The sequence below is a fragment of the Protomyctophum bolini genome (genome assembly GCF_963924005.1).
Source record: "Protomyctophum bolini genome assembly, chromosome: 17".
NCBI classification, from domain to species: Eukaryota; Metazoa; Chordata; class Actinopteri; order Myctophiformes; family Myctophidae; genus Protomyctophum; species Protomyctophum bolini.
Window position 1 is genome coordinate 35,646,188 of NC_137878.1, and position 16,114 is coordinate 35,662,301.

Sequence of the window (16,114 nt, forward strand, 5' to 3'; positions counted from 1 at the left end):
TGAGGTGCTCTCTCACTTGTACCAGAGTACTGAGGAGCCATGGATGGTGTGCCAGAAGCCTGAGGAGCCTGCTGCATTGTACCAGGGTCTGGGTCCTGTGGTTCTGGGTCCTGTGGTTGTATATTACCAGGGTGTTGAGGTGCTCTCTCACTTGTACCAGAGTACTGAGGAGCCATGGATGGTGTGTTAGAAGCCTGCTGCATTGCACCAGGGTCTGGGTCCTGTGGTTCTGGGTCCTGTGGTTCTGGGTCCTGTGGTTGTATATTACCAGGGTGTTGAGGTGCTCTCTCACTTGTACCAGAGTACTGAGGAGGCATGGGTCGTGTGCCAGAAGCCTGCTGCATTGCACCAGGGTCTGGAGGAGCCTCCTGCCTTTGATTTGTTTCATTATTACCTATGGATGGAGGAAAGTCATAGTTGGTGGTCTGAATGCAAATAAACATGGTCAGAAATGGATTCAGAAAGGGATGGAGATTAGAAACTGAAAACATGATATGGGCTGACAGAATGGGACTTTTAACCCATTCTGAACGGGAACCCATTTTGGTGTTAGCATCATGTTATGCTTTAGCTATTGAAAAATAGCAGATCTACAAGCTCATAGCGCGCCACCGAGTGGCGCGCTACGAGCTTGTAGGTCTGCTATTTTTGAAAAATCGAAGAACGACTGACATTTTTTAGAATCTGATCTCAGGTCAGAATGGGTTAATCAGACCAGTGTGTGTCCAGTGGAAACCTCGTATGAATCTGATCTCAGGTCAGAATGGGTTAACCAATTTAGGCCCGACGTCGAAATGTATAACGTTTTCTAAATCCTGACAGTTTTCTGTCAGGATTTGCGCCACATTTTCACAATTTTTCAAAAATAGCAGACCTACAATATGTTTCATATTCACTCATTTCCCTAATTTTTTTTTTTTTTTAATCTTTTAACATATTGTTCTCAAACTGCTCTTAAACTCCATATATGGTCTCAGACTCCAATGCTGACTGCAAATAGGTCTCCAGGGAACCCCTTATCAAGAAGGCACTGTCAGAGACTTTCTCCAAGGTCGTGACACTGCTACGCTTTGCTACATCTATCAATGGGCTTTGTACGGCTAGGTGAGCAACCAGTTTGAACCAGCAGACTGTTGCTGCCCAGCTCATGCCATGTATGTACAGGATCCACCCATTTTTCAGATAATGTGCTCTCATATACTCAATGCTATGTCCATTTATTTCATGTGGCCCCGACGACTCCTTCCGAGTGGTCGTGACCAGACTTTTCTCAAGTACTTTTTATTGCCTCATCTTGTGCATTAAAAACTCCGATCACCGCCCAAAATGGATTAATTAATTCCATAAAGACTTCAGAAAACCAAACCTTAGCTGGACCAGAGCTCAACCAGAGCTCAATGTGTTGCAATGGGATCCACCGATTCACTCAGTTCATCCCACATTGGCTGAAAAGCAGCTAACCTCTGTTTCACTAGGACTTATTTTGATATGGATGTGAAAAGAATTTTCAGCTCGTCTTTAATGGACAGTAATATGATTGGTCCATAATACATTTACAGTTTATTATAATATTGTACGCCTGTCGGAAGAATTCATGTGTGACATTTATTTTCTTGTATTTGTTGTGTTCCATACTGTAGGAATGACTTATTTATATTCTTCTGGACATGTGGAAAACTATTTAACTTACAGGTACAATTCTGGGCCCTGCTTACAGGCCCCTTAGAGTAGACCCTCTGAGAGGTCTTCTAGCTGTTTGCCTGCATACAAAGTTGTTGTCTTGGTTTGTTCAAGGCTGAATTCAGCTGATGTTTTGAGAAAAGGATGGTTGGTGCATTTACCATCAGGGTGATGTGAAGGTTCATGTAAACCAGTTGACATGTCCTGGTGTTTCAGGCTCTCTGGTTGAGGATTACCGGTAGTTGCAGAAGGTGAATCCTGTGACGCTCTCTGCTGTCTCAGGATGGCTTTTATTTTAGCCAGGGCTAAAAGGAGAAAGAGCACAAACACAAATCAAAACCCAAAGCTCTGCACTAAACATCCAGGTTATTATAGTTCCCCAAGTTAACTGAAACTACTAAGAAACATAAATAAATAAAAAACTAAATTAATAAAACTAGCTAAATGAACTAAAACAAAAATTATAATAAACTATAAAAACTTCACTTCATCCGTAAAACTAAAATCAAATTACATTTGAATCAAAACCAAACTGTAACACTAAATAAAAACCAAAACTGAACAAATGATACACATTTCTAAACCACAATAACTGTCCATGCAGGGAAAAAAACACTTGATGTATATGATAGGAGCTCCCCTCACTTCACACAGCCAATCAATCATCACATTCCGTGCTACAAACACACATACACACAAGGCCGTGCATAGGAGGGTCTGGCGCCCCTCAAAAACAGCTGCTTTAAAAGTATATCGAGACATTCAAGAGCAGAATTACCTTCCAAATAGACTTCCATCCTGTGTCTCGCTAACATTCTGCTACAAGTCCTACCGTAAGTTCAAATAGCAGAGATCTCTCTCTCCCCCCCCCCCCCCCCCCACCACACACACACACACACACACACACACAGAGAATGTGAGGAGGAGCACACAGTGAATGGACAACTGCTATTCTTACAGAGTCCCTAAATGGTTGCAAGGAGTTGCATCGGTGTGGACTGGCCATAAACCCGTTTTAGAATATTTTATTGGATGAAGACAAGAGTGTCCAAACGGTCAGTAAAGCACAAACTCAGGCTGTAAGTTGTAACCTAAAGTCCTAAATGGTGGAAATGGAAAGAGAACATTTGGAAAATAGCTAAACAATAAGGGGACAGGTTGCCAAATTGATTAATTTGATTATGATGTTACGTGACTGAAGGTCTATAAAAGATGGGATGAATTTGAGGTGGGCATTGAGTGGACATTGAGATTCGGGTGGATACGTTGACAGATTGCATGCCTAACACTGCTTGCTGTACAGTATCATCTTTAGCTGTAATAAACACTATACTCTATCTATGCTCCTGATGCTGAGTCCTTGCATCTGGTGAAGATACATTGCCTGGTTCAATTAGCACCCTTCCTCTTCAGTTTCTTTCACGTGTTTTCTGTCAAAGTGCACAGCAGGGTTTTACCTTCTGGTACTTCTGCTTTCGTCAGATCTTCGTACTGTCGTTCACTTCTCATCCTCACCATCTATGCAAAGAAAAGAGACAATCATATACTCTGAGTGTGCGTGCGCGTGAGTGCGCGCATGCATGCGTGCACGTGTGTGTTTAATTTAATTATTACTAGCGCTATCAATCTATTCCTCATGTAACATCTTTTCAGATCAGCATATGCCTAGGACATAATTAGTTTAACCGGAGGTCCATGGCCTAATGGAAATACATTTGGGGGACAAAAAATAAATGATGTGAGTTACCTGCGTTCTGTTGCCCGTGTCTTTCTCAGCCAACTCAGTGGCAATCTTCAAGAGCTCTGTGTCCGACAGTGGAGCGGTCAACTCTGGGCGCTTGAACTTCTGAATGAATCATTCATAACATACAGTTAATAAACAAAACCAGCCCGTTTCCTAAAACCTATAAGAGACGTTTTCATCACTCACCACGTAGTTTGATCGGTGTTTGGCGCCGAACCTGTGGTGCTTGGTTCCTGCCTTAATCCCACACAGTTGACAATAGATTGCAATCCTTTTCTTGTACACGACGCAAACCAGGAAGTTCAAACCTGAAAGGTCGAGCACAGGTTATTTTACCATTTCTGATCTTTTAATCACTTCAGAAAGAAAGAAAGAAAGAAAGAAAGAAAGAAAGAAAGACACCCACCCACTGCAGGTCCAGGTGTTGTGGATTTGGGAATCCTGGTGCATTCTGATGTTTCTACAGGGCTGCTCCCACCGGTAGATGCAGGAGACACGGCTGTGGCCAGTGAGAGAAGCAGCCTCTGGGTTGTATCATCACCATTTGACGACGTCACACATTTGGAATTGGCTGTAGTTCTTGAGATGGGTGGCGTTGCACTGGAGGTAGTCTGGGTCAGGTGCGACTTGGCTCCAGTAGATTTGGAGAGGGCAGATGTTGCTGCAGCACGAGATGAGGTCACAGATCTGGACGTGGTTGCACGTCTCCTACTTTTACCATCAGTGTGTGGCGTGGCTGTGACAACGTTGCCTATGGAAATAGTTTTGGCTGCATCTTCAGTTCGGCAGCTCATGGACAGTTCAGTTAATTCAGCCACAGACTTGGATATGACATTCATTTTGAGGGCTTTGTTCATTTTAAGAGAAACATCCATTGTTTCAGTGCTTGTGCCGTCTGCTTTCAAAGGGAACTTGGCAGTAGCTTTCAGGGATTGGCTTGTGGATGACCTCGACACCGTCTCCTTTAAATAAAATAGCACACATTATAATTATTATTAAAACAAAAACGTTATTGCTTATTTAACACCTTTCAAATGTGTAGGACTAGGCAGTGGCACAAGTTCGAATCTGATTCCCCTCCCTGGCATCCTGGCTTTTCAACATATTCGATCGAACATTTCATTTAATTTCATATTTATTTATTTCATCTCATGGTTTTACATGATTATATTCATTTTACATTATTTTTTACATATTCCATAGCAGAAAGGATAGGAGCAGGAAGAAGATAAATCTTATTTATACCTGCCCCTATCATTAAAAAAAACATCTAATTGATGCTGCTACCAACCATACATTTAATCACCATGATTACATCAAATAATTACAAAGAAGAAAAACAACAAAAAAAATGTCGTTTTCTTCTTCTTTCTAATTATTTGTTTGTTGTCATCATTTGTCACAACTCCAGTTGGCTTTGTACGAGGCTCAAAAGGTCTTTAAATAAATACTTTTTGAAATGTCTATGAGGAAAATAATTTCCTGGGCCCTGGTAAGGGGCGGGACTGCGACGCTCTACTAGCCTGGCTAATAAGACAGACTCGGCTGATTCAGTCTGGCTTTAGCCAGGCTACAACAATACCAGTACCAGACTTAATATGGATGACATTTATTTTGTTTGTTTTTACTATTGCAATTATTATTGTGACTATTTGTTGTGAATTCCATTTACAAGTTAATGTTCTCTGCTGATTAACATTGAATGGAATGTCCTGGGCATCAGAGCCGAGTGTACTTGCCTGGGGATGGCAGTCAGGTGTGGATGGAGGGTTTTTTTGGCCGTAGGGATGGCAGTCAGGTGTGGACAGAGGGGTTTTTTGGCCGTAGGGATGGCAGTCAGGTGTGGATGGAAGGGTTTGTTGGCCCTGGGGATGGTAGTAGTCAGGTGTGGACGGAGGTTGTTTTTGGCCGTGTGGATGGGTTGGGCTGACATTCATGTTGTGCATACTGCTCATGTCTCCTGCTCTGCCTAGCTCTTCTTTGGACGTCTTTTGGGTCTTCTCACAGGCTGATGTTTCCTCTGCATCGCTGAGTCGTTGTCTTTTACCCCCAGCCTTTGAACTGGAGTGTTCGTTCTTTTGCCTTTTCTCACGTGTCCTGCCCTCCATTTTGCCATCAAAGTCTCTCCCAACTCTTGGTGTGGCGTCCTCGCTCGTCGTGCCCCTTTCTGTTCTGGCAACTTTTCCTGCATCACCCTCTCTTTCCCGGGCCTTGTCCTGACTCTCACAACTCTGTCTTCTCCCCGTCGACTTGGCAGTCACCTGAATTGACCCACATTTCTTTGACTTTTTCGGGCTTTTCCTTTGTTCTTCTGTAGTTGCGTTCACAGTGTCTCTGTCCACTCTGGTGCCTGCATCTGCTCTACGTTCCACAGAGGAGTTCTGAGTGGGACACTTCTCATCGGGTTTATGAATACAGGAATCTTTCTCCGGCACCGTTTTCTTTTTCACTGGAACAGCCCGTGGAGTGGGATCATTCACGCCTGGACGCTGTGGAGTACAATCATTCACATCTGGACGTTCTTTGTCAGCATCGCTCTCAGGCATCTTGGGCATTTTGGGACTTGTGTCACTTCCAAAGTCTTTGTCCGTTTCCTTCAGAGTTCCTGTAGGGACTGAGAAACAACATGAGGTATTACAAACAACTGACAAACTTCTGATTAGTGTAGTTTAACACCCTGTTTTTTGTTTTAATCTCCCAAGGCTAATGGATGGAGATTTCATTTGTCTTTGACCCCGTGTTGTAGTAGCTCAGATTTCGAGTTAATTTAGGCACTGTAGACAGCGACCAAGATTCAATTTGAAACAGCATTCATAGTGGCCCCAAAGGCCAGAGCATCATTACACGTCACATTGGAAACACAAGAATTAGACATTAACAGTTGTCATCAACACATAATATGTTCATTCTACCTACTGCAAAATGCAGTATGTTGGGTGTGCTTATCATAACCTTATGCTAAGAACACCCGACATAGCGAGTCCATGCTTCAAGGCCTTTGAAGAGCTTTTAACACTAGCATGTCTGAGAGGTCATTTTGACTGTTTTTATTTTATTTAGACGTTTATTACTGTATCTTTGCCCATGAAGGTTCCCCTTCCATGACCATCATCATCCATCTGAAACACTTTCTAAATATGAATTTAAGCACTTTATGCTATGTCTCATTTTACTTCAGTCATGCTAAATAGACCGATGATTATTCAAAATGCTAACAATAAATGATTACATAAAACACTAGTACACACTCGATTATATGTTATACCTAAAATGATAATTAAATCACTCAGCCTCCACATTGTCTGCCTGTGCTAATCTTTGGTGACTGGGCTGTGCCATGACACTTTCACGAGCACTTTCATGGGAGCCAAAACCCGCACGGGAAGTTCAATGAATACATGATGGCAGTGAGTGGAGCCGGCTGGACCAGCTAACAAATATTATTTCTGAACAATTGAGAACTTTGTCATATAAATCGGTTCAGGAATATAAAAGAAGACGTATCACAGGTTGTTTTCTGATCACTTGCTTTTCGATGTGCACAGAGTGCACAGTAGGCCTATATAACTTTATTTGAGGATCTAAACAGCAGCAGGTATTGTTTCTGTCTCGGAGATATCGCGAGATTTGACTGCCAGACAGGAAACGGTGGGAAGAAACAGTAAGTGTAATTTAAGAGCAAAATGTCCGCCTTGTGAATATGGTGAATGTAAAAGTGGATATAGATGTGTTTATAGGATAATAAATACATGACCCAGAACAGAAATATTCATTACTTGACTGTAGGTGTTGCAGGTTCTTGGTTCGGAACTTATGTGCATCCTATACATTTGAATGTACATGACTACTAGGCTTACCCAATTTCTGTCCCACTGCTAAAACAGGAATAAGCTCTCCTTCACCAAGATTCCACTTTTCCCTTTGGAGGACGATGACAGCTGGAACACATACGAGTAGTTAAGACACCAACTCTACTTCTATCATACATTATATCTGTACACCATGAGAGAGACTATAGGAGGGAAAGTGCAGACCTACACCATCTGCTGGACTGCATTCACTTTTTTGGCTTTTGAGTCATATTTCAGCACAGACAGCCCAAATCCTCGCATGTATGTGCTCATGCAAAACACTGTTTAAATGGCTTAAGCATCTAACTCGCAGTTGCAACAGTGTTTTTAATTGCGCGATTTTATCTCCTACTAATTTCATATGACACAAAGAAACATTGTTGATATATTCCTTTACTTTTTAATTTTTTGTACCCCATATGTATTCAGAGTGAATACATATGTTTAGATGCCTGTGACAGCCTCTCAGCTGGTCAAACAATGCTGCTCCGCTGTTCTACGACAGAAAAACAGCTGAGGACAAAGCGTACGACAGCTCCCGACCAGACGTGAACTTTGTCAAGTTCAATTTCAAGCTTTGGCGAAAATGGTAAATGCCGAAAATGTCGGTAATTCCGGCGTGCACCCATATTTTTTGCGTACGCACGGTTGATAAATGAGGGCCATAGTGTCCACATGACACATCTATGGGGAGCTACAGACACCCATAGTGTCCACATGACACATTGTTGGGGATAATTTGAGGTATGAGGCAAAGGTAAAGGTGAAGTCCCGTCCACACGGGACTCAGGATGATTGAAGGCTGTCACTCAATGTCATATCTGGCACTCACATGTCATATATATATACTTTCAAAGGCCATGCTCAAGGATTATATTCAATATGTACCCTCATTCAATATGTATATTCATACTTATTCACATGTGTATACTCATACTTAGATGTACATGTACACTAGGCAGCACAAGGCAGGCTGATGCAAGATAGGCCTAGTCGTATGCAAGAGGTGCTCTGGTGGATGTGAAATGAGGACAAGGGTCGGGTCAGGCCGGCCGTTCCGTCTCTGCTGCAAGTAATGTAATTCCTGCAGAAGAGAACACCACAGGTGGCTGATGTGGGCAAAGCAGTCCTAAGTAAGAGGGCGAGCGAGAGAAGGGGGAAAGGGCCTTCTGAGTCCATTGGGTCCCCAGGCTCAACTTTTTCCCGGAATAGGGGCCGCTTGAGGGATGAGAAGGAATGTCGCAATCGACAGGGAAGCTTCACCATTGGCCGAATCCAAACAGCAGGGCAGTAACCATGGTAAATGATGGAATGGATGGAAACCATGGTAAGTGACTCCGCCGTATCTATGCTGAATGATTGCATGACCTGTTTGTACAGTTGCGGGACTGTACATGGAATGATACTTTGCTGATTTTCAATAAACCTTTTTACTTGTACCGTGGCTCGTCTATCAACTCAGTCTTATGGGGGAAACCGGATTTCTAACCAACAACATCTCTGGGGAGCTACAGACACCCATAGTGTCAACATGTTAATCAGCATCTCTGAGGAGCTACAGACACCCATAGTGTCAACATGTTAATCAGCATCTCTGAGGAGCTACAGACACCCATAGTGTCAACATGTTAATCAGCATCTCTGAGGAGCTACAGACACCCATAGTGTCAACATGTTAATCAGCATCTCTGAGGAGCTACAGACACCCATAGTGTCAACATGTTAATCAGCATCTCTGAGGAGCTACAGACACCCATAGTGTCAACATGACACATCTATGGGGAGCTACAGACACCCATAGTGTCCATATGACACATCTCTGAGGAGCTACAGACACCCATAGTGTCCATATGACACATCTCTGAGGAGCTACAGACACCCATAGTGTCAACTAGGGATGCACCGAAAGGGAAATTCTTGGCCGAAAACTGAATACTGAATATAGGAAACAGTTGGCCGAAAACCGAATATCCGAATATGATTAATATTATACATCTTTTTTCCTACCATTGCAGTCATGGCCGTACCTTAAAGCTATACCTGATTTATGGCAAAATAAATGGTTATGGTTAAATAATAATCACTATTATGGGTCCATAAAACATTTATTCAGCCCTTTTGAATGCATTAATTGCATACACTATTCGGTGATATATTTTCTGCCTATTCGTGCCGAAACCGAATAGGCCGAAAATGATTTTTTTGCCATTTTCTGCCATTTATTGTCCTGTATGTATTGTCCTGAATGTATGCATTGACCTGAGCAAAACAATTTTCCCTTGTGGATAATAAATCTAATCTATGTGGACACTTTCAACTGGACATTCTCCAGGGCCTCTTCCAGGTTTCCTGGTAGCTCAAGACTAGATGGTAATCTCACCGAGAATGCCCAAAATAGATTGACCAAAACAAGTTTTATGACTGGGGAAATTCCTAACAAGAAGAGATAGTTGGGAAAGCATACATATTTTACATCACAGTTCACAGTGCCACCTACAGTAGTTTGAGGCTTTGTGGTCTGTGCTCTACTCTGAGCCCATTTTCTAGTTGAATGCAAACAGCAGAGGGTGATCTGACAACTTTCCGTGTGTATAGCCATGCACACTTACCGTCTTTATAGGAATGTGGAAAGATTTTGTGAAGGATTTTCAGTCTCTGTAAGACATAAAATATAGATATAAAATATATGTGTGTCTTGAAACGGATCACATTGCTGCATGTACATAACTCATGATATCTAGTGTATACGTGATGTGTAGTACAGTCAGTGTACCTGTATACAACCGGTGGGGTGGATCTCCGCTGCCTGCTTTGCCAAGTCCAGCAACGTGTCAGCGGTTGTCTTTGCTTCAGAATCCAGCGACAGTGGGTGGGCACGTTGCTGCAAAGCGCGCGCACACACCCACACAACACACCACACACCACACACCCACACACACACACACACACACACACACACACACACACACACACGTTTTAAAAAACAATCGTGGAATTTCACTCTACCATTTTTCGTTTGAAAAAAAATCTCAAAATGTGGCCATTTGAGATGACCATACTCACCAGAAATGCTTTGACGTGTTCAAAACCGAATACGTGGGAGGACAATTCAACTTTATTCAGGATCCTCTTACAGAGTAAACATAAGGATCCTGATTGGTGCCCGCTGTCAGATTTGTAACTAACCAGAAACTGCAGGCCTGGTAGGGAAAGAGGGCATAAATCAATACTTGGTCTGCACAAATAAAAATAGATTTAGTTAATTTGCCTAATGTATAGTATAATTAATATATATTAACCCATTTAGGCCTGACCTCGAAATTAAAAATTCTTCTAAATCCTCCAGTTTTCTGAAATAAATACGACATCCTACGTCGGCACACTGTTTTACCTTGAGAAACAACACAACAAATCAACAAAGAAGAAACATTTGGACCACATGTCCCACGTGTCTCACTTGGGAAATGTGTTGGTGAGTCTTTCAAGGGAGTTGGTAATATCTACATGCTTTTCACAAAACTCTGTGTACAAATGGGGGCCCCTTGACATAAAATTGTCAAGGCCCAGGCTTGTTTAGGGAATATTATAAAAGATGTGGAATATATGGGAAAGGAGGGAAAGGTCGGGGCAAAGAGGGATGGAACACAGTCTTATTGCTTGTAGAACAGTGCCTGTTGGGGTGTGATCAATACTGATCACCCCTAGATCTCCATATATGGAGATGGCCTGTTCCGACATCACAATGACGAGGTCGCCCACCATTGTGATGTCAGAACAACATTGTGATGTCAGAACAGGCCATCTCCATATATGGAGATCTAGGGGTGATCAGTGCCCGTTGGGGGTGATCAGGTAGGCTAATAAAGGTTAAGGTCTCATCATTGTGATGTCAGAAAAGAAGTCGGTGGGGCGAACGGTTCTCGAGTTATGAGGATTACAAACGTACATACAAATACGTGCTGCATTTATACAGTAGATAGACTAGAGTAGAGCGGTGCCCATTAGGCACTGGTTTACATGGAACGATGCATGACCCACCCAGTTATTAAGTCTGTGTCCCTTTTAGGCCCATATATGGAGTTCTTAGTCAGGCATGCCAAAATATGGAGTCTACGCAGATGTCAGAACAACTCTGGGATGTCAGAACAGGCCAGCTCTACATATGTAGGTCAGGTGTGAACAATTGTCCGGATCCCATTTGGGCATATGGGCTTTTGTGCTGGTTCTGGACAACCAGCTATCCGACGGACTTGACACGGACTGCACTCCCTGTGGCGGTGTGGAACGCGTGTGTGTCAAACCAAATATGTGGTGCATTTATAAATATAACATGGTCTTAGTTTGTACGTGCACATCTTTAGGTTGTATGTGTGTATTAGTATGTGTGTGTGTGACTGTGTGTGTGTGTGTGTGTGTGTGTGTGTGTGTGTGTGTGTGTTAAGCTGGTGTGTGCATTTACCAGTGGTATTGTCTAATGTTAAGTCTGGATTCTCCCAGAAATAAGAAACTACCCAAAGGCCCAGCGGTCCGGACATTTAGGCTCAATGTTCAGGTTTGAGTCCCGATCGCGACAGCATTTGCTGCGTCATTCCCTGTGTCTCTGTTTCCTGTCTCTCTTCACTAATACTATCCAATAAAGTACAAATAAATATCTAAAACAAAAAAAAAGAAACCAGCCCCCCCAAAACTTGTAAGCCGTAATTACTAATATTTGCAAGCAACTGTACAGAAAAACAAGCCCAAAGTCGCGTATATTAAGCAAACATGGCAACACTCACCCAGATGAGGAGATGTGTGGCAGCCCAGCAGGTCATCAACTGTGACGAACTTTGGAACTAGTACGCATACACACAAAAACAGGCAACGTCACATAAATAATAAAACAAACATTATTTAACTGACTCTGAAGGGAATGATGAAAGGGATTGCTACTGTGATATTGAAATCACTAACCTTCCAGATGCCAGTCATAGCAGAAGTACCCATCTAGCACGTCACAGACTGTCAAAGAATCATTGGAAAGCATTCCGATGGAAAGATGAGAACAGTAGGACAGTGAGGTGTGTGGATGTGGATGTGGGCCTCAAATAGTTCCTCCCCGACAAGCCTCAGAATAAATGGTAAATGGTGCATTTATATAGCACCTTTATCCAAGGCTCTTTGGAATGATTGTGCATTACATTTTAGCTTTCTTAGCTTATACGTATGATTCATGATGACATTTTTTATATATATATGATGTATTATCATGTTTTTTTTTTGTTCTTGCTTACTGTAAATCACTCTGGATTAAGAGCGTCTGTTAATTGCCTACACCCATTCACACACATTCATAATGGCGGAGGAAACCATGCAAGGCACCAACAACCTGCTCATCGGGAACAATTAGGGGTTTAGAGTCTTGCTCAAGGACACTTCGACACCAACTCTGGGGGAACCCAGGACCGAACTGGGAACCTTTCCAGTTCCCAAGCGGCCGCTCTACCTGCTCCTGAGCCACGGCCGCCCAGTATGTTTGATTGCAAGGCCAGTACTCACCATGCGAAAAGTCGTTGCTAAACAGAGTAAAACTCCAGCTTGGTAGATCTATTATCTGAAAGAAATGAAATAAAACTCCTTATAGCACAAGCCTGATGACGTGTCCAGGGAAATGACAGGAAATGTACAGTTGAAATGAACTGGGAGACCCAGACAGTCATGGTTTAAGCATACATACTGTAGGTACATTTATTGTAGAATTGAATTGAAGTGGAGGAATAGGAACGGGAAAAAGGTATAGGGCGGTAACAAGGGTTCAGGGTCGGGATGTTAACCCATTCTGACCTGAGATCAGATTCATACGAGGTTTCCGCCGGACACACACTGGGTCTGATTAACCCATTCTGACCTGAGATCAGATTCTAAAAATGTCAGTCGTTCTTCGATTTTTCAAAAATAGCAGACCTACAAGCTCGTAGCGCGCCACTCGGTGGCGCGCTATGAGCTTGTAGATCTGCTATTTTTCAATAGCTAAAGCATAACATGATGCTGACACCAAAATGGGTTCCCCGTTCAGAATGGGTTAAAGGAGAAAATACTGGGGCGATACATTGCTGTAAGTGTATGTGCACGTACTGGTCCCGCACCATGAAGGTGGTTGCACACTGGACGCGTTTTTCGGAAAACCGTCGGAGAAACGCTGCAAAAAAACCCCAGAAAAACGCGCTCGGTGTGTGGGGAACTGGGGACCTTTAGTGTGTATGGACTCCACTGCCGTGTGCGTTCAAACATGCTACCTTCCAATCACCAGTCTGCGTTGACCCGAAATTGGAGCCTTCTGTAGTGGCCTCTGCGTGCTTGTGACACGCGTGTGTGCGTGTGAGTGTGCGGGTGCCATGCGTGCAAGTGCGTGCATGTGACCCTATGGGTCTGTGTGTATACGTATGTGCTGTACAGTATGGCCTGTGTGTGTGTGTGGGATTTTAGTTGGGAGTGCTGTTGATTGATTGTAGCCCTCCACGGTACTATACATGTCAGTTGATCTAATTCAGCTGTGGGGACTGACCTATCGTGTGTGTGTGTGTGTGTGTGTGTGTGTGTGTGTGTGTGTGTGTGTGCCATTTTACCTTGATCATCATGTGTCCAGGTCCTTGGGCGTTCTCCTCCTCCCAGGCCAATGACTTTAGGGCCTTTTGACACATCCCATTAATCCCATATCCCTTCCAGGCAAATGGTAATCGAGCAGGATTCTGGTGCATCTAAAGCGCAAATTGAATTAAAGAGAACAAATGCAAAGCTCAACGTTATTATTTTCCCATGTGGTGACAACATCCTCGGCACATGTACAGCCGTTAGAATTTCCGCTCTTTCTGAGCAGTGTTGGCGATGAAAGATGTTCGTCACTACCTTTTTTCACTGAGGTAAACTACATAAAGACTAAATAAGATCTAAGATATGATGCCTACCTACGGAAATGAGGGGGGGGGGGGGGATATATATCACTAAAATAAGTAAAAAGCCACTAATGATGACGTTAGTGAGGAGACCAAAATGAGGCAACTGTACAGTACATGTACTGTAACCCAAAATCTACAGAAAGTAAACTTGACCATGACTGACCGAGTTCAATACAGGTACAGTAGGGCTCACCAGAGTGTGTTTGAGGTGTAGTGGATGATACAGATGTGCTCTGAGGTTGTGGGCTGGGAACGTACGCTGGCAGACCATGCAGACACAAAGGGGCTTGCAGTAAGCACGGTTGGTGACACATATCACAATATGAAGAAGACCTTGACAAAAGAAAAAAAGGCAAAAAGTAATTTGTGTTTGCCACTGTGGAACAAAAGTATGTTTTCACTTTAAATAACTACAAAGACATGACACTGAATGGCATCACAGTGATTGTACCGATGACTCACCGATGACTGGGTCAGACCGATCTTCTCTGTTGATGTACCGCCATTCATTCATCAACATGGAACTGAAGACCACTAAGATAAAAGCAAGCATAAGCTTTAAGGTTTACAATCAATGATGAAAGAATGACATCCGATTGTCTGCACGTTTAATTCCCGACATTCCCAACTTTTTTGATAAAAAACCTACTTCCCTGCTGATCGACATACCCGACTTTTGTTTTCTTGTTTAATTAGCTGTTTTTGATCACACTGTTTTTGTCCATCGGACACAGTAGGATTCTTCAAAGGTTAGTTAAATACTTCAATTCTCAATTCTCCACAGTCAACGTGTTAAGCAGCACACCTCCATTATCACAAGGGGGCTCATTGTGAACATTCTCACTGCAACATCTCTGATAGTCAGTCCAACAAGTAGAATAATAATAAAGCATACCTGGTTCATTCTCCACTTCATCTGCTGTGATTGTATAGAACAGAGGGTTAAGAATAAACAAGAATAAGATGCATTAATTTGACATACAGTACATGTGGATAATAACAGATCATGAGATAACAAAGAGGGTTTAATATACTGTAGTTAGTACCTTCTGTCACAAAGATGTACTTCATTTTCTGTGGACAGACAGACAATAGGTTAGAAATAAGCCACGGCACGTAGTAGCAAACATGCTTGGCTGGTCATCTCTCTCTCACTTGTAAACAAATATAACGGACAGTAGCGGCGCTGCATAATTATGGGTGCGTCTACGTCCGAGCATAGACATGGTAACGCCCCGCCTGTCTCTGATTGGCCTACCGACACTGCCGGCCTTACCAGAGTTTCCTCTGAGGTGGACGATAAATGCTGGATAGTCTGCCACGTGGTTACTCCGTGGTGGGTGGGAAATAAATAATACAAGTACGATATATGGGAATGAGAATGACAGCATGGCACGCGCGACAATGATTGAGATTCTAACGTCCCAGGCATAGCCTGTAGGGATGGGCTGCTCTGATTGGTTCAGAAACATACAGGCTTCCGTTTCTATGGGGCGGCAGTGGCTCAGGGGGAAGCTTAGCGAAAGGTTCCCAGTTCAGTCAATCTATGTCAAGCGCCTTGGATAAAGGCGCTATATAAATGCACCATTTATCAATATGAAAGTATGGCTCACCTGCTTGTGTTTCCATCCTTCAACGTGAGAAAAATATTCCTTTATGGTCTCGAATTTCATATCGCAGACCTGATCAAGAGTCAAAATAAGAGTATCTTTAGCCCACTGGAATATTGACATTGTACTTTATGGCATTATAGGAAGAGACAAGCAAGTACAATGTAATTCATATTCACCTGGCAGCTTAGTAGACAGAACATTACCGGAACCGTTGCAGGACACTTTGCTGTGCAAAAAAAATATATAAAAAGAGAAAAGAATGAAATATCAGTATGCAGGTATTAAAGAATC

The 16,114-nt window shown here is 42.9% G+C and overlaps 1 protein-coding gene across 1 annotated transcript; it reads right to left on the reverse strand.

Annotated features, from left to right (window-relative positions):
• Positions 1–12: 12 nt before the first annotated feature.
• Positions 13–15,883, reverse strand: LOC308331745 (uncharacterized protein; the record flags this gene model as incomplete). The annotated part of the gene is made up of 21 exons (XM_080787235.1): positions 13–110; positions 152–394; positions 1,842–1,985; positions 3,138–3,198; positions 3,428–3,526; positions 3,611–3,732; positions 3,831–4,386; positions 5,164–6,038; positions 7,282–7,362; positions 9,885–9,930; positions 10,049–10,156; positions 10,339–10,475; positions 12,054–12,110; positions 12,229–12,276; positions 12,814–12,868; positions 13,881–14,012; positions 14,404–14,543; positions 14,673–14,744; positions 15,106–15,129; positions 15,257–15,284; positions 15,824–15,883. 21 exons carry the CDS (start codon positions 15,881–15,883, stop codon positions 13–15), a joined length of 3,186 nt encoding a protein of 1,061 aa, XP_080643361.1.
• Positions 15,884–16,114: the final 231 nt, after the last annotated feature.